Source organism: Schistocerca serialis, chromosome 10 (assembly GCF_023864345.2).
Source record: "Schistocerca serialis cubense isolate TAMUIC-IGC-003099 chromosome 10, iqSchSeri2.2, whole genome shotgun sequence".
NCBI classification, from domain to species: domain Eukaryota; kingdom Metazoa; phylum Arthropoda; class Insecta; order Orthoptera; family Acrididae; genus Schistocerca; species Schistocerca serialis.
This window is the reverse complement of record NC_064647.1, coordinates 243,633,255-243,655,364: the sequence shown is the minus strand read 5'-3', so window position 1 is coordinate 243,655,364 and position 22,110 is coordinate 243,633,255. Positions and strand designations below refer to the sequence as shown.

The 22,110-nt window shown below is 41.3% G+C and overlaps 1 protein-coding gene across 3 annotated transcripts in view; it reads left to right on the top strand.

Annotated features, from left to right (window-relative positions):
- LOC126424786 (uncharacterized) overlaps nucleotides 1-21,872 on the top strand; it is a 70,740-nt gene extending 48,868 nt beyond the window's left edge. For all 3 annotated transcript variants that reach the window (XM_050087557.1, XM_050087555.1, XM_050087556.1), the window contains exons 4-7: nucleotides 4,738-4,902; nucleotides 6,297-6,458; nucleotides 10,998-11,224; nucleotides 20,764-21,872. In XM_050087557.1, coding sequence (XP_049943514.1) covers nucleotides 4,738-4,902; nucleotides 6,297-6,458; nucleotides 10,998-11,224; nucleotides 20,764-20,839 — 630 coding nt within the window. In that variant the 3' untranslated portion in view covers nucleotides 20,840-21,872. The remainder of the gene's footprint in view (nucleotides 1-4,737; nucleotides 4,903-6,296; nucleotides 6,459-10,997; nucleotides 11,225-20,763) is intronic.
- The last annotated feature ends 238 nt before the right edge of the window (nucleotides 21,873-22,110 follow it).

The following is a 22,110-nucleotide window of genomic DNA, read 5'->3' as shown; positions in this document are numbered from 1 at the left end:
ATCTACTAAGTGGGTCATTGTACCGACCTCCAACTCAGAAGATATAGTTGCTGAACAGTTCAAAGAAAACTTGAGTCTCATTTCAAGTGGGTACCCCAGTCTCACAATTGTAGTCAGTGATGACTTTAATCTACCCTTGATATGCTGGAAAATTATACATTTAAAGCCAGTGGCAGGCATAAAACATCAACCGAAATTGTACTGAATGCTTTCTAAAAAAATTATTTTAACAATTAGTTCACGAGCCTACTCGAAGCGTAAATGGTTGTGAAAGCGTACTTGACCTCTTAGCAACAAATAATCCTGGATAAATAGTGAGTATCGTGATGAATACAGGGATTAGCGACCACAAGGCAGTAGCTGCTAAGCTGAATACTGGAACTCCTACAACCATCAAAAAGAAACACAAAGTACATCTATTTAAAAAAGCTGATATAAATAGTCTTAATGCCTTTTTAAGAGACAGTCTGCACTCCTACCGATCTGATCATGTAAGTGTAGAAAAGTTGTGGAATGATTTCAAAGAGAGAGAATAGACAGCAATTGAAATATATACCACATAAATTAATAAGTCATGGTACTGATACCCCATGGTACACAAAATGGGTCAGATCGCTGTTGCAGAAGCAGCGAAAAAAGCCTGCCAAATTTAAAAGATTGTAAAATCCCCAATATCGGCAAAGTTTAGCAAATGTTCGAAATACAGTGCTACTTCAGTGCGAGGCGCTTTCAATAATTTCCACAACAAAACTGTCTAGAAATCTGGCAGAAAACCTAAAGAGATTCTGGTCATACATAAAGCACACCAGTGGCAAGACGCAGTCAATACCTTCACTGCGCGATAACAACTGTGAAGTCACTGATGACAGTGCCACTAAAGCAGAGTTATTAAACACGATTTTCCAAAACACTTTCACCAAAGAAGATGTGGTAAATATTCCTGAATTCCAATCAAGAACTGTCAATATGAGGATCATAGATGTCCTCGGTGTCGCAAAGCACCTTAAATATCTTAATAAAAACAAGGCTTTCGGTCCAGATTGAATAAGAGTCAGGCTCCTTTCGGAGTATGCTGATAAAACAGCTCCATATTCAGCAATTATATACAATTGCTCGCTCACAGAAAGATCCGTACCTAAAGACTGGAAAATTGATCAAGTCGCACCAATACCCAAAAAAGGAAGTAGGAGTAATCTGTTGAATTACAGGCCCATATCACTAATGTTGATTTGCAGTGGGGTTTTCGAACATTATAAAGTACCTCGAAGAGAGAAGATTTATTGACACATAGTTGACACGGATTCAGAAAATATTGTCCTTGTGAAACACAACTAGCTCTTCACACTCACGAAGTTATGAGTGCTATTGACAGGGGATGTCAAATTGATTACATATTTTTAGATTTCCAGAAGGCTTTAGACACCATTCCTCACAAGCAGTCTTCCAACCAAACTGTGTGCCTATGGAATATCACCTCATTTGTGTGACTGAATTCATGATTTCCTATCAGAAAGGTCAGTCAGTAGTAATAGACGGAAAGTCATCGAGTAAAACAAAAATAATAATCCGGTGTTCCCCAAGGAAGTGTTGTTGGTGAGAAATACGTAGAACGTAGATTAAAGCACAGTCTTTAATGTAAAAATAAAATTGCTAGTAAAAGTCTACTTGCTTTACTTTTATTTCAAAATGGCACTTAAAAAGGCATGCTTCATATCTAATGCAATAACACCAAACAGCTAACATGAAAGTGAAAACATCTGCCTTATGCACCAAAGTACAACTGTGCATTACAAAGGCAGTAAAATGACAATGTAAATATACAAATATGGTATGGTATGGTATGAAACTTCCTGGCAGATTAAAACTGTGTGCCCGACCGAGACTCGAACTCGGGACCTTTGCCTTTCGCGGGCAAGTGCTCTACCATCTGAGCTACCAAAGCACGTCTCACGCCCGGTCCTCACAGCTTTACTTCTGCCAGTATCTCGTCTCCTACCTTCCAAACTTTACAGAAGGTCCCGAGTTCGAGTCTCGGTTGGGCACACAGTTTTAATCTGCCAGGAAGTTGCTGGCCAAAGTGGCCGTGCGGTTAAAGGCGCTGCAGTCTGGAACCGCAAGACCGCTACGGTCGCAGGTTCGAATCCTGCCTCGGGCATGGATGTTTGTGATGTCCTTAGGTTAGTTAGGTTTAACTAGTCCTAAGTTCTAGGGGACTAATGACCTCAGCTGTTGAGTCCCATAGTGCTCAGAGCCATTTGCCAGGAAGTTTCATATCAGCGCACACTCTGCTGCAGAGTGAAAATCTCATTGTGGTATGGTATGTTTACATCTTCATCATTTTATTGCCTTTTCAATCTATCCACCATGTTGGCTACACAATTATAGTACTGTGGTTTATGTAGTGCATGTTTCTGTGTTAGCTACAAGGCATGTGCTGAGAAGCAGTAGGTAGATTTGTAATTCCACGTGTTTGGTTTCGGACAGATTCGAACTATGTTTCAGCCTGTCACAAAGTGATGTTGCAGAGAGGGTTTAAACATCCCACAGTGCCTGACAATGACTGTCAGAAATGAAACCTCACTAAAAAAATTTAATAACTGAGTGCATTCAAAAATTAAAATTTGATACATGTGTGAAATTATTATTAAATAGAAAATATATGCATGAATAATAGTGTTTGCTCTCTAGAAGTAAAAAAAAACAGTATTTCATTTTCTATTTGACACATTTGCACCAAATTTCAAGTTTTGTGAATACTGGAACTTTCTTGTAGTTAGTAATTAGAACTAAAAGGGTGTTATTTTTATTAACATTATGAATAAATATTTCTTAATTAGGGTTTCTATTAAGTGCAGTATTTAAATAAAACTAATAAAAAGGTTGCTACTAATGAGATACAAACCTGGAGCCTGAAGATTAACCCTTTCATGCTCTGTTCAGCTACAGATAAACACTCTGTGTTATAAATATTTTGTAATTAACAGTACTTCGAAATTTGCTAACAGTCAGTTTTAGTCAAAGGCAGTTTTTTAGAGTTTGACAATTGCCTCATACTGCATTAGGAAACTGATGATGTGGTGTGCTGAGCTTCAAATTGTGTAAGTGTGGAGAAAATCAAAGAAAGCAAAGCAGTCTGTGAATTGCCCTCTCTAGCGCAAAATAAACACATGAAAAAGTTTTGCATCACCTCAGTTCCGAGAGTTCCGGAACGTGTACAGAAAACTGGAATACAGGTCAACATAATCATCATTCCCACCCTTTTTATTGCTTATGAAAACCACACTTTGCATGTTGTACCACCATACAGCCAGACCTTCAAAGGTGGTGGTCCAGATTGCTGTACATGCGAGTACCTCTAATACCCAGTAGCATGTCCTCTTGCATTGATGCATGCCTGTATTCGTGGCATACTATCCGCAAGTTCATCAAGGCACTGTTGGTCCAGATTGTCCCACTCCTGAACGGCAATTCGGTGTGGATCCCTCAGTGTTTGGGGGTTCACGTCGTCCATAAACAGCCCTTTTGAATCTATCCCAGGCGTGTTTGATAGGATTCATGTCTGGAGAACATGGTGGCCACTCTAGTCGAGTGACGTCGTTATCCTGAAGGAAGTCATTCACAAAATGTGCACAATGGGGTGAGAATTGTCGTCCGTGAAGACAAATGCACACCAATATGCTGCCGATATGGTTGCACTATCAGTTTGAGGATGGCATTCATGTATTGTACAGCCGTTATGGCACCTTCCATGACCACCAGTGGCATACATCGGCCCCACATAATGCCACCCCAAAACAGCAGAGAACCTCCACCTTGCTGCACTCACTGGACTGTGTGTCTAAGGCATTCAGCCTGACTGGGTTGCCTCGAAACACGTCTGACGATTGTCTGGTTGAAGGCGTATGCGACACTCATCGGTGAAGAGAGATGCCAATCCTGAGTGAGTGGTCCATTTGGCATTTGTTGGGCCCATCTTTACTGCACTGCATTGTGTCGTGGTTGCAAAGGTGGATATTGCTATTGGCGTTGGGAGTGAAGTTGCACATCATTCAGCCTATAGCACTCAGTTTGAGCCGTAACACGACATCCTGTGACTGCATGAAGTGCCTTATTCAACATGGTGGCATTTGCTGTCAGGGTTCCTCTGAACCATAATCCATAGGTAGCTGTCATCCACTGCAGTAGTATCCCTCGGGCAGCCTGAGTGCGGCAGGTCATTGTCAGTTCCTGTCTCTCTCTATCTCCTCCATGTCTAAACATCGCCGCTTCGGTTCACTTAAGAGATGCCTGGACACTTTGCTTGAGATTCCTTTCTGGCACAAGGTAACAATGGAGATGTGATCGAACTGCAGTATTGACTATCTAGGCATGGTTGAACTAGAAACAAGAGTCATGTACTTCCATCTTGGTGGAATGACTGAAACTGATCGGCTGTCAGGCCCCCTCCGTCTAATACACTGCTCGTGCATGGTTGTTCACATCTTTGGGTAGATTTAATGACATCTGAACAGTCAAAGTGACGGTGTCAGTGATAACAGTATCCACAGTCAGTGTCTGTCTTCAGAAGTTCTGGGAACTGGGATGATGCAAAAATTTTTTCGTGTGTGTGTGTGTGTGTGTGTGTGTGTGTGCAGGAAGACAATTTTCTCAAATTTTACTACAATTTTTAGTCACTGCCAGATAAACATGACAAGATAAAGGATTTAATTTTTAAGATAATGTTTTCAATTCCATCAGCTGTCACCGTCACTGAAGGGGTCACCTGGTGTGAAGAAGGGCCGTGTCGAGAAACCGACTGTGACATACAACGGCCCTATACAGCTGGGGCTGAAAGGACTGTCTCAAGAGCAGCTCATCGGCATGGTACAGTCACTCATCGACAGACACCCGAACTTGGAAGATGTAAGCACTGAGTATTCATTTCTTTATTTTTTAGTGACACATATGTTAATGTTTAATGTTAATTGATACATATGGTTTTTTGGATCTGCTGCAGCAACACTTCCTGAAGGTAAGTTCTGGGCAGCTTATACCCTCAAATTTTGATTTTCTGAATTCAGTTTTCATTTTCATGTTATAAGAACTCTCAGTAGACGCAGCATGGACTTACTGACATTTTGGGAGGGCAGTCAGTTATCATTTACTATGATGCGTGATATTTCACATAGGCACATGCCAGACTTATTGAGGTGAGCTGTCAAAGTATGACATCAGTCAATCACATTAGACAATTTATTAATGGGCTGTACACGTTCTGCACAGGTATCATGACGGTGTTGTCTTAGGTGGTGCAAATGAGACGTTGCTGCTTGGTGGGTGGTCACTTGCTACTGCTCTTGACCACTGTCTTTCCTGAGAATGACTGAAAGCATTTTGGGTGGCAAAACCATAAAAATGTTTATATGGGTTTACTTTTTACGTGTTGTGTAATAATCGGTCTCCAATCACTGCTCGTGAAATGACTTTCCAATTGTTCATAAAATAATGAAGCTTTATTATGTAGCAAACTACAGACATGCATTTTGACTAGAGACTTAATTCTCACTAACTCAAATTATACAAAGCTCTTGACAGCAATGTTATCCATTATTAATTTGTAGCTTTCCTTGTAAGATTCTGAGCAGAACATCCGCTCCATACTAGAGCAGTACACGGAACATTTGTAGCTCCTTGCTGCATCTGGTGATCTTGTAAGAGATCTGTTGGCAAAGTCCAGTTGCTGTATGTTGCTCAAGGAGTGCCTCAAGGGAAAAATACAAATATTTGCACTGATACAATGTCTTGCGTTTTAAAATTTTATTTAAACCTCATACTTCATGACAGTAGCAATTACATACGTGGTTCGTCATTTACAGGTACAGAAAACTTGGTACCTATAGGATTCATGAGAAACAACTCGAGTTAAATTCAGTACCCTCACAAAATTCTTGCAAAAAATAGGCGTGTTGCGCATTTCATGGCTGCTGTCACAGTTTAAAAGTTTTCAGTCATTTCTCTTCATGAAGTGCACCATGGTAAAAGTGGCAAGAATTGAAACCAGTGCAATATGTTCAGCCATATTCAATGAGCGGTGGGAGTTCAGCTGTGTGTTGGTGTTCCTAAGAAAGTGTTCGTGTGCTTTGTTGCCAGCATGTCTGTGTTTGTGCCCTAAAGTAGTCCCCTAAATTAAATTTTTAACATTTTAGCTTTTACTAATAAGATTTTGTGTGTGTGTGTGTGTGTGTGTGTGTGTGTGTGTGTGTGTGTGTGTGTGTGTGTGTGTGTGTGTGTGTTTATAAATACAAATGGTTTTTCAGGAAGTCCGGGATATTATGCCAGGTCCTGATCTGCGACCCCTTGAAGAGCAATTGTCATATTTGAAGAAAAACATATTCAAATCACTGCCGACCTCTCGCCTCACATCAAAGACTGATTCACCTGCTTACAGCAGGGCAGCTGTACATCTTGCTGCCTTCAAGGTTTGTATCAGTCAATTTTCTGCGCTAAGTAGCTCTGCGCACTTTAAAATGGTTAAATAGAAATATGAAACAACTCAAAAGTTGTAAATTGTGATGCAGTGATGCAGTTAGGTATCAGAATCCACATTATTAAGCAATGTGGTGCTCAGTGGACTACATTTGTTTGATTCATTTATAATTTTTTCTATTTATCTTTACACCCAAGTAAACAAGTTACAAATGTGTCACGTGATGGTGTGGCCATGTGGTGTTGGCGATGATGGTGGTATACTTCTTAGTGTTGCAGATCCCTTCATTTGTCCCCATCACATCATAATCCTTCACTTAGATTTTAGCCTGAAAATTGAAGAGGATTAATTTTTAGCTGACCCTACTGAAATTCAGTGCCACGATATCTCCTTCGATGTACTACTTAAAAGCAGAAAATCTGCCAAGGTAAAATTACTTGTGAAAAATAGGTCTCCTGCCACAGTAATTGTGATGCTGCCTTAATGACCAACCAGTGACAACACATTGCCAACTTGTCTATACTGAAATCACAATCAAATCAGAATCTCGAGGAATATCTGTGTGCCTTGTTTTCAGACTTAAACTTAGATACTGTTATTTAAAGACAAATATGCTCTCATGTATCTACAGTTTTTATTTTATGTAATACTTGTTGGTAATTTTTTAATGGGATAATTTCATAAATAACTTCATCAATAATTGATTTTTTCATTATTGGTAATTTTGTTGTTTAGAGCCTGATGATGGTAGATGTGTATTTGTGTGGATTCATCGTACCGTCCAGAATGAGAGAGCCCAGGGAATGCGCTGTGGCCTGGACCCTCGTGACGATTGTTGCAAGGTGTTTGCTTTCAGATATTTTACATCATACGTGCTGCAACCATCTGTCCAAAGGAGCATAAAATGTGATTCACCTGAAAAGCCCACCCGTCTCCACTCGGTGAACGTCTATTTGCGGTACGGTTGTTGAAATTCCGGCCTTCACCACCGATGAACAGCAGTTGGTAAGGATGTGTGAACTAGGGGTCTGCTGTGGAGGCCCGTACGCAGCAATATTCACTGAAAGGTTGTCGGGACACTTTTGGCGGCCCCTCGTCTCATCTGGGTGGTCAGCTGATCGACATTTGCCCGTACACACCTTGGCAGACATCGTTCATCTGTGGCTCGTGGTGCACCACAGATGTCTCGGTGCCATTTTTGGATAATGCCATTTTGCCACAGACGGTATACTTAAACCACAGCAGCGGCAGTTCGCAGCCAGCGGTTTCAGAAATGCTTTCGACCTTGACCCAAAAGCCAATAACCGAGCCCTTTTGGATGTCGGGTAAATCGGTCTGTTTCCACATTATGATCATAACTGCACTGTTTTCCATGAAACCCCAATTTGCTTTGTACCCTCCACTGCTAGTGCTACCTGCTGTCTGTGAGTGGCTATTGCACATTGCCTTCGAGCACAGGTGGTGGCCACACTAATATCATCAGACCGTGGATCATGAAAAGCAGTAGCCTACAAAATAACTTGGAGACGAGCTTACAACTGACAGGTGTTCTCGATATTTTTCGCATACGTGTCGGCTGCAGCATTAGCTTCTTTGCTGATCGAGAAGTTTTGGTCGTGCTCAGTTGTTCGTTTACAGTATGGTAGCAGTACATTTTACTTGAAACCTACAAATATATGCGTTTTACATGTAAGCTGTACTGCTACTTTCGGCGAGGTTTTCTTTGCCGTGTGTATCTCGTCAGTAAAATTTAAGGCCACATTTCATCTCGAGGTTACAGTACATGTTTAGTGCGTTCCTTCTCTAATTCTTGCCTTTTGTTTCCTTCAGTGTGATGAAGTAAGAAAAACAGTAAAAGGCCATCACTGTGAATCTCAGTACACTGGTTATGTACCAAAGAATAGATGTTCAGTTCTTACCTTAATGAGGTCAAATTCCAGTATTGTGTACACATATTCAAAAGAGAGAAAGTACCCAACTTTCAGTTCCCGAGTCCAGGTTAAAGGTGGCTACACATGTGACTGCAAGCTTGACAAGCACGTATGTGTTTGCACGAGCATGCTAGAATATGTGTAGGCCAAATTTGTGCAAGCATTAGGACCGTACAAGAAGCTTGACGCTTGATCAGATTTGGATTACCCGAGTTCATGCAATTGTTAAAGTGTGTGCACTGTTCAGCACATGTACCGAGAATATGGAGGCTTGTGAAAACATTTGTTAGTTCTGACTCAGTGATTTGAGTTTGTTTCGTCCTGTTAAATTACATTCAGTACAAAGGTTGCACTGTAACATAGGGGCAGTCAGACTACAGTATTATATGGAGAAAAGAGGAGAAAAACAGTAGTACTGTGATAGTTTCCATAGCGTATCTACCACTGATAGTCAAGATATGAATAATAATTTATTTCTTTAACCACACTTTTTTTGTACAAGCATGTTCCATGTGTACCCACATTGAGACACGTCCAAACTACTGTAAGGACGTGGGGGGGGCTGGGGGGGGGGGGGGGTGGAGAGGAGGAGGAGAGTAGTTTGGAACATAGAAGGCCAAAGATAGTATATGATGGTAAGATCTGTACTGTCTTCAGTCCAGAAATGATGGGTCTACTTAGAAAGTGCCTGGCAGTGTGTTCACAGAACCACTTTGAATATCTGTCAGCTGTCACATTCTGGAATGGTACGTGGGAAAAATGAACACTTAAATCTTCCTATGTGAGCTCAGATTTCTATTATTTTAACACGGTGGACATTCCACTTTCTGCAGGTGAGAGCCAATAAAATACTTACGCGTTCAGTGGAGAAAGTTGGTGATTGAAATTTTGTGAAAAGATCTCGCCACAATGTGAGTTTACTTTTAGTGATTGTCACCCCAACTGTCTTATTGTATCCGTGACTGACTTCCACTATTTAGCTATTATACAAAACGAGCTGCCCTTCTTTGAACATTTTTGACGGATGTGTGTCCTGTCTGGTAAGGACACAGTACTGCGCAGTAGTACTTCAGAAGAAAAGTGTAATAAAGGCAATCTCTTTCATAGGCTTCTTGCATCTGCTAAGTGTTCTGCCAATAAAACACAATCTTTCTCTTTCCTTCTGTGATGGTTCCAGTTCGTTGTTTGTAATCACTAAGTATTTAGTAGAATTGACAACCTTTAATATAATACTATGATGAAGGCGTACAGATGAAATGAAATGAATAGCGCAATTAAAAATATGAAACAAGTTTTGGGATCAGGGTAGTAAAAAGTGAATAAATAAAACAAAACAATGTTACAGTATTCAGTGGAGAATTTACTGGAGGTAAAGTACAGAAGATTGGTTCGAAAGAAGGGATATGTTGACAAGTTCCCACCTATGAAGTTCAGGGAATCTGTTACCAGATGGAGTGATCCAAATGACCCTTCTGTATAGATCTGCACAGTTAAGATGAAAGCCAGCCACCAGTCTCTAATCCACACTGCCACAAGTCTATTCATATCTGTGAATATCAAAATTTTGTGTAATTTCTTAATGTATGTTAATTCACCATAGTCAGATCTTTTTAATTTGGTACACTTCCCCATTTAATAAGTGTTGCAATGTGTACTTATAAATATATTATAGAGAAATGTTGAGCATCTCTGATTTTATACCAAACATTATTTATGTGCATGCAGTGCAAATAGGGAGAGTCAATTTGAATAAAATCATTCTGGGTATTAGCCCACAAAACTATAAAACAAACCATTGACATTTAAACTGTCTCTGCAGTGATTCACTTCAAGAGAACTAACTGCTGGATTCTGGTGACAATCTTCCACTACTTAGTCAGTTTTGGTTGTCGTGCGGCTCTTGACATCACACTCGTCTGCCTTTGCTACTCTGACAGATGGTGGGTTGTCAGCACTCATACAGAGGTGTTTTCCTGCAGTGAAGTACCATGTGGAGCTGCTAGCTGGCGAACGTGTGCCCCATCAGACAGCTCGCCAGCGGCCTAGCCGTCAGCAACTTCTAGCCACCTAAAGCTATTCGAATTGTAATATTGTCACTATCGTTTCATTTTTAATCTGTTTGTCAGTGATTTTCTGTGGGCAGATTTCATTGTTTTTGCTACGGAAAAAAGTTGCTCACTCATATATGTAGGTCAAAAAATTGACATAATTGTAACTGAAAAATTATGTTCAGGAAAGTTTTTGTAGAAGTCTTAGACTTGCGTGATACATACCACGAAACTGCCCATCACACAGTAGGTATGAAAGCCCTAACCGTAGCTAAGCATCCTTCACTGACATGTCGTAAGACGATGTCACTGTGTGTGCGTGGCTTTCGCTCTGAAGTTCCTAACCTTACCATTGGACTGCTTTTCATAGATTTAAAATTAGCTACCCTCCACTTTTTTAAACATTGCACCAGAAGTATATTCTCTAGTGTCTTTGTAACGTCACTATACCAATTTCTTTTTAATTAGAATCTGCATTTCTAAGGCTAAGACAAATCTGATAGGCACAAGAGTGTCACAATGAACTGTTTTTTTTTTTTTTTTTTTTTGTAGAAATTTGTCTTGGAGCAAGGCCGGCAGCTGGTGGAGAGCTGCCACTGGGAGGCGGTTGTGGACTACGTGTGCCTGGCGTGGGCATACGTGAGGGCGACGCCACTCTGGGACAACCCGCCGCACAACGCGACGCGCAAGCAGTGCTTCAAATCTCTGGTCGCCCAGTGCATGGCGGCCATCAAGAGGGGACAGTGGACGCCCCAGCAGTGTGACGCAATGGTGAACAGGTGTGTGTGTGTGTGTGTGTGTGTGTGTGTGTGTGTGTGTGTGTGTGTCCTTCATACTCATTTGTTCTTTGTATCAGTTGTAAAAGGAACAGCCTCAGTTGGATGTTACAGACCTTCAGTCAATACAGACACTTTACGATTATGACATACTTTGGTGAGTTTCCTGAAGTGTCAAGAAGTGAAATGGTTGAAATGTCTCTAAGCAGTATGGGACTTAACATCTGAGGTCATCAGTCCCATAGACTTAAAACTACTTAAACTTAACTAACCTAAGGGCATCACACACATCCATGCCCGAGGCAGGATTTGGTCCTGCAACCTTAGCAGCAGGGCAGTTCCGGACTGAAGCGCCTAGAACTGCTTGGCCATTTAAGACTCGTGTTAATGAGAAACAAAACAGCTGGCGGTACTGAGAATATTACACACCAGCTGTTGAAAATGTGTAACGTATTGGACACAACCTGTTGTGGGATTGCATTATCTGATTATCAAGATCTATAAAACAAGGAAACACAAATAGTTGTTTTATATTGACAGATATGCAAATCTGTATACAGTGTATTTAACAATTCATGTTACACACTTCTAGAGGTTGTAGAGGGGATGTGGTACATAGTTTCACGTAGGATCCCATTTCAAGAAATGTCATGCAACAACACTACAGAGCACGAGTTATATGTGCTGGCACGTGTGTGTGTGTGTGTGTGTGTGTGTGTGTGTGTGTGTGTGTGTGTGTGTAGGATGATTCCATGATGAATCATGTGTAATACATGTACTGGTAGTATTCTTGCTAAGCTAGGCAACTTTCAGAGTTGGCAGTATGAACCAAAATGAGGAAAAAAAGTCTAGTAAACACAGGCTCTAAAAAGTATACCTGAGGAGCTGTAAGCACTTGTTAACCTTCACTACCATGAAACACATCTCCTCTGTTGAAAAAATGCTCTTAGCTCCTTGGTTATGCATTTTAGAGCCCATGTTTAGTTTTCTTGTTTTGGTCTGTACTACCACTTCTGAAAGTTGCCTGCTATACAATCTTAGCTACAACAGTACATGTATTCCACTGTCAGAGGTATCAGAACCTGTTTTGCATATAACTTTACTCAGCAACCTTTACCTCAAGCTGATAAAGTTGTTATTCTCCATCATCCTAGAAAGTTTGTAACGTCGCACAATATCCCTGCATATACATTCATTTACAGGTTCCAGTGCCTACAACTTTGACACTCTGTAGCACTGTTTGATGTTGTTTCCAGACATGTTTCTATGTCAAAGTTGATCTATTAAGTCCGATCTAGAAGTGTGTAACATGAATTGGGAAACATACTGTGTATTTCCTTGTAGAAATACATAATTTACAGCTAAAATGCCATTAGACTCCATCAGAGTAAGAAAGCATGCAGCAAAGATGCGTTGTCAAACACAAATTCTTCATTGTGCGTCTCATGTTGGTGTATAACGCTCTTGCAGGGCTTTGATATTAACTAGTTGCCTACGAAAGGGAGTATTGTCATGTTACCTACTAACCACAATCCCCAAATATGCTGTGCCTACAGTAAAGTTTTTGAACATCTGGGTGTAGTCAGAAAAATCCTAAAAACTAATCGTGCACCTCTCTTTCAGTATTTTTAGCACAATGAGATTAACCAAAGGAAACATTAAAACTACTAAGGGCATCAGGTTGATTGGCTGCTATTCGTGAATGCAGTTGGGTTTAGTAAATAACTTAGCTTTGCAAGAGTATTGTGTCAACATGAGATGTACAATAAGAATCTTTCGTAAAATTCATTAGTGAAAAATCAGGGGTGCAAGGTAAGAATATTACAAAAAGGATAGTTGCTACTTACCATATACTAGAGATGCTGAGTTGCAGAAAGTTAGCCTTCATTGAAGATATCTCTATCTCTGTCTTGCTCTTGTACACATGCACTCACACACACAACTGCAATTCAGAAAAGCTGGTGTTGGGGGGAAGAATCCAGATGGCATAGGCTCTGAAGCAGTCATTGGAATGAAGAATGTTACACTGGACACCGTGCTTGGCAGTGGGGTGGTTCATTTGTTTCTTGCCACAGTTGGTCAGTGGCCATTCATGCAGGTAGACAGCTTGTCAGTTGTCCTTTCCATGTAGAATGCAGCATCATAGTTGCAGCTTAGTTTCTAGATCACATGACTGGTTCCACAGGTAGCACTGCCTTTGATGTGATAGGTAATGTTAGTGACCGGACTGGAGTAGGTGCTGGTGAGAGGATGTGTGGAACACGTCTTGCATTCAGGTCTGTTACAGGTGTATGAGCCATGAGAGATGGGATTGGGAGCAGGAGTTGTGTAAGGATGGATGAGTAAACAGGGTGAGTCACTAACTATTACCACCAAGAATAACTCGGAAAGTATGATAGGAGCTGTAAAGTTTATGGGACAAAAGTTGCATAGGACAACAGGGGTTGTTAGGTGGGGTCATTTCAGAGATATGAAGGTCAACTTTTTGGATGGGATGTAATAGTTCAATACTTATTTTCTGATAGCGGCTATCAAGATAAATCCAATGATGTGTAACAGTAACGTCTTTGAAGGTCAGCGGTCACAAGGGTGGCATGAACGTCCACTTAAAGAAGGTGTTCAAAGTGATGACCATTGGTATCAGTGCACTGCTGCAATCTTCTTATCGTGGATTGAGTGGTATTCCTTATCGCACTGGCACTTACCGAAGCACGTGCTCTGACAATTATCTCTCACACATGTTCAGGTGCAGTTGGAACATCTTTATAAACAATGTCTTTTACAAATCCCCACAAGAAAAAATCCAGAGGCGTCAAGTCTGGCAAACATGCCGGCCACATCACATCTCCTCTGCATCCAATCCCATGATTTGTGACTTGTCTCTGCAACTCATTTCTAGCCATCAGTGAAACATGTACTAGATACCCATTGTGTTGATTCCACATTCTGTTCTTTGTTCCTAAAGGTATTTATTCCAATAACAGACCTAATGTTTCTTGCAGGAATGTTGTGTACTTCCTACCATTAACCGAGCGAGGTGGCGCAGTGGCTAGCACACTTGACTCGCATTCGGGAGGACGACAGTTCAATCCCGCGTTCGGCCATTCTGATTTAGGTTTTCCATGATTTCCCTTAATTGCTCCAGGCAAATTCCTGGATGGTTCCTTTGGAAGGGCACTGCCTACTCCCTTCCTGTCCTTCCCTTATTTGATGAGCCCGATGACCTCGCTGTCTGGTCTCCTCCCCAAACAACCCAACTTCCTACCATTAAAATTTTCTTTGATGAAATAGGGGCCTATAATTCTGTCCTCCAGAATCTCACACCGTACAGTCACCGACCACAATTTTTGGTGTCCAGCCAACATCGATTTTCAATTGCCCAATAATGCATGTTACGCAAATTAACATTTCCATGGTTCGCGAATGTAGCCTCGTCAATAAATAAAATCAAATTAATGTGTCATCCCTCTGAATCTGAAATTGAGCCGATCGGCAGAATTCAATGGGATGCATATAATCTGTACCAGTTAATTCTTGGTGGAGACTGATGTGGTAAGGATGATATTTATGGCAATGCAGAATATGAACAAAATTACTTTGGCTCATGCCAGATTTCCTTGTGATTTGAAGTGAACTAACACAAGGACCTTGACCCACAGTGACAAGAGTACCAGTTTCCATTTCCTCATGAGTATCTTTCCTTTGTCAGATTTGTTCACGATTCATTAAAGATCTAGTTCTCAATTTATCATTTTTTATACACATATTTAAATGTACAATGCATATGATGAGTACATTGAGGATATATTTCAGTGTATGTCTCTAGCCCTCACTGAATTTTGTTGCCGTTCTCCATAAGTGAGAAGTATATCAACTTGTTCTTCGAAGAAATACAGCATTCACATTCGCTTGATTCGACGATAGTCTTAACATTCCTATTAGTGATGTATTGCGAAACTGTCGAATGGTGTTTACATGTCAGTGGCACATTAGATAGATATGCTGTATTTGGTGGATATTTACTATTTGCACGATATACGAGAGAGAATTATCAGAGCATGTGCTTCGATAAGTGCTGAAGTGATACGCAATACCACTCAGTCCATGATAAGATTGCAGCACTGCGTTGATACCAATGGTCATCACTTCGAACACCTTCTGTAAATGAATGTTCACGCCACCTTTTTTACCTTCGTTGACTTTAAAGGACCTTACTGTTACACATCATTTGATAGCTGGTATCGGAAAATAAGTACCAAATTATAATATCCCTTGACATTTGTCCCACAACCTTTTCAGCTACTATCATACTTTTGTAGTTACTCTAAGTGGCAATAGTTAGTGACTCACTGTGTATTGTGTAGGTTCAGTGGATGGTGGATTACTGCTGTCGGAGGGGTGGGAAGGATTGTGGGCAGGACACTTCTCATTTCAGAGCACGATGAGAGGTAATCGTAATCTTGTCAGAGAATGTGATTACAGCTGCTCCAGTCCTGGATGGTACTAAGTCACAAGGGATCCTCTGTGGCTGGGTGGTGGGACTTTGGGAGCTGGTGGGGGACTGGAGAGATAAGGTACAGGAGATTTGTTTTTGTACAAGGCCTCAGTGAGATCCTCTGTGTATTCAGAGAGGGGCCACTTGTCACTACAGATGTGACGGCTATGGGTGGCTAGGCTGTATGGAAGGGACTTCTTGGTGTGAAATTGGTGGCAGCTGTTGTAGTGGAGGCCTTACTGGTGGTTGGTAGGTTTGATATGAACAGAGGTACTGATGTGGCCATTTTTGAGGTGGTCAGCATCAAGGAAGGTGGCTTGTTGGGTTGAGTTGGACCAGGTGAAGCAAAAGGCGAGGTGTTGGTGTTCTGGAGGAATGTGGGTAGGTTCTCCTCACCCTCAGTCCAGACCATAAAGATATCAGTGAACATGAACCATGTAACGTGCTTGGGATTCTGGATGTTTAGGAAGGATTCCTCTAGATGGCCAGTGAACAGCTTGGCATAGGCAAGTGCCCATAGTCATGCCCCAGATTTGTGTGAAGGTAATGCCTTCAAAGGAGAGAAATAATCCTGGGAGAGGATATAGTTGGTCATGGCAATTAGGAAGGAGGTTGTAGGTTTGGAACCTGTCTGGTGTTGGGAAAGGTAGTGTTGAATAGCAGTAAGGCCATGGGTGTTAGGGGTGTTAGTGTAAAGAGAGGTGGCATTAATAGTGACAGCAGGGCACCATGTGGTAAAAGGACAGGAACTGTGGAGAGTCAGTGGAGAAAATGGTTGGTATCTTTTATATATAGGAGGGTAGGTTGCTGGTCTAAAAGAGTACAGACTCTCACAGTGGGGGCACAGCAACTGTCAGCAGGTAGGATTATATGGTCGGAATCAGTTTTAGGTGGTGGATTGTGGTTCATTCTGCCAATGCAAGGTTAGTTTGCATATTCAGGAATTTGGAGAATGACAGTGAGCCAAGGTCGAGGTTAAGAAATTCAAGAAAGTTAGCAAAAGGTGATTTGGGGGGCAGTGAGGGTGAATCATGTTTGGATGGAGGAGTAATCAGTCAGGCAGGGTTCAACAGTGGTCTTCGGTTGAGTCTGAAGGTAGGTTTGGTGGCAAAAAAGTGTCTCCACTGCAGGGACTGGGAGAAGGAGAGGTGGTCTTTAACAAGTCCTTCATAACTGAACTTGGGAGTGGGGCAAAAGGTGAGGCTTTAGGAAAGGACTGATACTTCTGAGGGGCTAAGGCTTTTGGAGGAAAGGTTCAGGTCTGTTTAGATTCTGGATTCTGTATATGGTAGGAGGGATTTTTGAGGGAGAGGTAAATGTAGTAGGTCTGTGAGGCAGGGTTTGTGAGCTATGATGGGATGTGGGGAAGGTTTGAGGTGGTTGTGGAGGTGGTGGATAGTGGCAGCCCAAGGTGGGAGTTGGAAGTGAACAGGAAGGAGAGTTTTTGAGGTGATACTGTGCATGTTGGTCTAGTTCCTGGAGGGTAAGGGTTTGTGTGTAATATGGGATTCAGGAATTTGGGATAGCAGAGCAGAATTTCGTGTATGAAGAGAAAGTACTGCAAGGAGGTTTGGGTGTTACCAATATGGTTTTGCAAGAGCATCTTGGTGCGGGTTGTGTTTTCTGCCAGTCCCACATTCCCTCATAGATGACAAACCCTGGCTCACAGACTTACTATATGTGTCACCCTTAAACTCTCTCCCAACACCATACAGAAACAAGAACCTAAATAGATCTGAAACACAATTGTGAACCTTTTCTCCAAAAGCCGTCAGAAGTATCAGTCCCTTCCAAAGGCCTCACCTTTTGCCCCACTCCCAAATTTAATCGTGTAGGTCTTGTTAAAGACCTTCTGTCTCTTCTCCCAGTCCCTACAACAGAAACGCTTTTTCACTACTAACCCTACCGATCAGACTCGACCAAAGATTAGAAGATCATGTTGAACCCTGCCTGACTCAGTTCACTCCTCTGTCCAATCACAATCCAGCCCCACTGCCCCCAGCCCCCCCACAAAATCACACCTCGCTAACTTACCAGAGTTTCTTAACATTGAAACCTTGCTACACCATCATTGCCCAAATCCCCCAACGTGCAAACTAACCTTACAGCCACAAAAATAATTTTGTGTGTTTGACAGTAAAAATTTGCTGCTTGTTTTTACTTTAGACATTGAATAGTGGTATATTAACTTTAAGGTATGTAATACTACAGGTCAGTATAACAGTGCAAAGTCCAGTTCAGAATAACAAAAATATTGTGAAAACAATAGATTGCTACTCATCATACAGAGGAGACGTCGAGTTGCAGGCAGGCACAATGAAAAGACTGCTATACGTATAAGCTTTCAGCCAAAAGTTGTTCTTCCAAAATAGAGAACATGCCCATACTCACATGAGCACAAGTCTCACACATGACCACTGTCCCTGTCTCCTGTGAGGGAGCAGCAATCTGGTGTGGGGTGATGTGGCTGAGGTGGTGGGAGGGGGCAGGGACAGGTAGCAGTGTAGGGGGAGGAAACTGGCAGTGCTGCCTCTGGGAATGTGCATGGATGTCCTCAACATCGTGTTATTTGTGTGTGCTACAGGAATTGTTGTGTATTACCTGCCAGACTTAATTCTTAGTGCACAAAATACTCACTCACTAATCATATATCTAAACATAAAGATGCTGTTACCTACCAACGAAAGCGTTGGTATGTTGATAGGAGACAATAAAAAACACACACACACACACACAAATTTCAAGCTTTCGCAACCCAAGGTTCCTTTGTCAGGAAAGAGGGAAGGAGAGGGAAAGACGAAAGGATGTGGGTTTTAAAAAATAACGATCCTTAGCCGGGAAAAGCAGTGTTTAAATAAAACCTCATGTTACATTGAAAACAAGTAACTAGTTTAAATGTAATCTTGCTGAAATTGTACAACATCTACATCTACATTTATACTCCGCAAGCCACCCAACGGTGTGTGGCGGAGGGAGAGGGTAAGGAGTCATTCCAATCCCGGAAGCGGAAAGACTTACCTTAGGGGGGAAAAGGGACAGGTATACACTCGTGTGTGTGTGTGTGTGTGTGTGTGTGTGGGGTGTGTGTGTGTGTGTGTGTGTGTGCGCACACACAATCCATCCGCACATATACAGGCAAGCAGACATTGTAAAGGGAAAGAGTTTAGGCATAGATGTCAGTCGAGGCCAAAGTACAGAGGCAAAGATGATGTTGAGTGACAAGTGATGTACAAGGGGCGGCAACTTGAAAGTAGCGGAGGTTTAGGCCAGGTGGGTAACAGGAAGAGAGGATAAATTGAAGGGCAAGTTCCCATCTCCGGAGTTCTGATAGGTTGGTATCAGTGGGAACTATCCAGATAACCCGGACGGTGTAACACTGTGCCAAGATGTGATGGCCGTGCACCAAGGCATGTTTAGCCACAGGGTGATCCTCATTACCTACAAATGCTGTCTGCCTGTGTCCGTTCATGCGAATGGACAGTTTGTTGCTGGTCATTCCCACATAGAACGCTTCAGTGTAGGCATGTCCGTTGGTAAATCATGTGGGTGCTTTCACACGTAGCTCTGCCTTTGATCGTGTACAACTTCCGGGTTACAGGACTAGAGTAGCTGGTGGTGGTGGTGGTGGTGGTGGTGGTGGTGGTGGTGCATGGGACAGGTCTTACACTGGGGTGGTTACAAGGGTAGGAGCCAGAGGGTAGGGAAGGTTGTACACGATCAAAGGCAGAGCCACGTGTGAAAGCACCCACGTGATTTACCAACTGACATGCCTACACTGTGAAGTGTTCTATGTGGGAATGACCAGCAACAAACTGTCCATTCGCATGAATGAATGGACACGGGCAGACAGTGTTTGTTGGTAATGAGGATCACCTTGTGGCTAAAAATGCCTTGGTGCACGGCAGCACATCTTGGCACAGTGTTACACCGTCCGGGTTATCTGGATACTTCCCACTGACGCCAACCTATCAGAACTCCGGAGATGGGAACTTGCCCTTCAATATATCCTCTCTTCCCGTTGCCCACCTGGCCTAAACCTCCACTAATTTCAAGTTGCCGCCCCTCGTACATCACTTGTCACTCAACATCATCTTTGCCTCTGTACTTCCGCCTTGACTGACGTCTCTGCCTAAAGTCTCTGCCTAAAGTCTCTGCCTAAAGTCTCTGCCTAAAGTCTCTGCCTAAAGTCTCTGCCTAAAGTCTCTGCCTAAAGTCTCTGCCTAAAGTCTCTGCCTAAAGTCTCTGCCTTTACAATGTCTGCTTGTCTGTATATGTGCGGATGGATGTGTGTGTGTGTGTGTGTGTGTGTGTGTGTGTGTGCACACGAGTGTATACCTGTCCCTTTTACCCCCTAAGGTAAGTCTTTCCGCTCCCGGGATTGGAATGACTCCTTACCCTCTCCCTTAAAACCCACATCCTTTCATCTTTCCCTCTCCTTCCCTCTTTCCTGACTAAGCAACCTTGGGTTGCGAAAGCTTGAAATTTGTGTGTGTGTTTGTGTGTTTTTTTAATTGTATCCTGTCAACATACCAACGCTTTCGTTTGGTAAGTAACAGCATCTTTATTTTTAGATATATTTTTTCCCATTTGGAATGTTTCCCTCTATTATATTCATATCACTCACTAATCAGTTACATGAAAATTGCAATCTTAGAATCTGATCCTCCATCCTGGATAAACTGATATGGAATTCTGTGAACTCTCATTGCATTATAAATGTGGTATATGGCCCAGAACAACTTGGGATTGGAAAATATATGTGTGTTTCGCTCTCTGCCTCTGAATCAGGAGAAATGTATGCAGCATTTAAATTTCTGCTTTGTCACTTGTTGGGACTGTGATCAAACTGCTTGGAAAATCCAGTCTTTTATACACAATAATTTAAATGCAAAGACTTTTTCAATAATTGGGAGGGGGCGGGGGGGGGGGGGGGTGAATCGCATTAGGAAACAGTTCCCAAGAATTTTTAAGCTACACTGTTTAGACAGATATGTTAAGTGATAGTGTTTGGAAAATGCCACTCAGAAATGTGTACCTTAATTTCCAGATTATCGGGATTTACTGCTGACAGTGAAGACATGGAAATGTGTATAAAACAGCTGGATGCCATGCACAGGAAATGAAAACACGTATCTTCTTCCTAATGTAAGACTGAGTAAAGTTGAAGTGCAGTAGTTGTATGAACAAAGCTGCGTTTGTCAGACTGTGTATATAGTATGGTCATAATTATTATGACTGACTGCCAAGTTTTGTGGTATTTGTAGCAAGATCTTGTACAGATATGTTTGTAAAATTGGTGTGTAGTAAATGCTGACTGAATGAACCATAGTACTGGTTTTGTTCTTTTGTGATTAATCTTTTTAGCATATGCAATATGCTTAAGTCTCATTTAATGTCAATAGTAGTTTAGACAGTTTAGTGTTGACCAAGGATAATATTACTCGTGGTTCTTGTATCTGCTTTTATTTGAAACAATGGAAATACTTCCCATTTTGTATCGAAGTTGTTGGTGAAATCAGTTGTAAAAATGTCAAGGTTTAAAACTGCCAGTGACAGTATGCCAGGAATCACAGCACATTAAAGCCACATCAAGAATACAGTTTGCTCTGATCCTTAAATAATATATTTGTTTTAAACTCCCTTTCTACGTATGTGTATAATACAGGTTAGTCACTGGTTAAAGTGTCTTCACATGGCAATTTTTATAATGTGGTATTTTTCTGGATTGTAGAAAAGTTGCAGTTGTATTTAGTATTGCTCTTAAGATTTTTGCATATGTATCGTGTAGCTAGACGTTTTATATGGATTTTTTGCATAATGCATAAGCATTTTCTCTTAATCCTGACATGGCAATCGGAAAATTTAGCATTTTTTATTGGTTTTTGTGCCTATTTTCGGCATACGTTTAATAGAATCTTTTTTAAATATGGATTGAATTTCTTAGTGTTGTTGGCAGTTGGGATAATTGATGTTTGTTTTGTATTCATTTTCATTGCTGTTTACAGTTAAATCAGGTGTATCCAAATTTCGTATGTGTTCACTTAAAATGGAAATTGTAGTCGGATAAGTGGTTGTAAAGAATTATTATTTATATTATTTGTGTTTCTAGTTTTATGTATTTTATGTTCAGTTAATAAAGTTATAAATTAAAATATTTTTGGCTATTACAGAATTTCTCACTACATAAAATACCAAAATGTTTAGTATCTTGTCTTCATCAGGGTACTTTAATGTGAGACTTTTTTAAAAAAGTTTACCTCCAGATACCTTATTAAAACCACCACAATTGCCAATTTGACCTAATGGTCATTTGCAAGTGTTAGATTTCATGCCTATTCAAAAATAAAAAATAAAACTTGCATATCTAAACTGTGTGGTTATAGCAATAAGTATA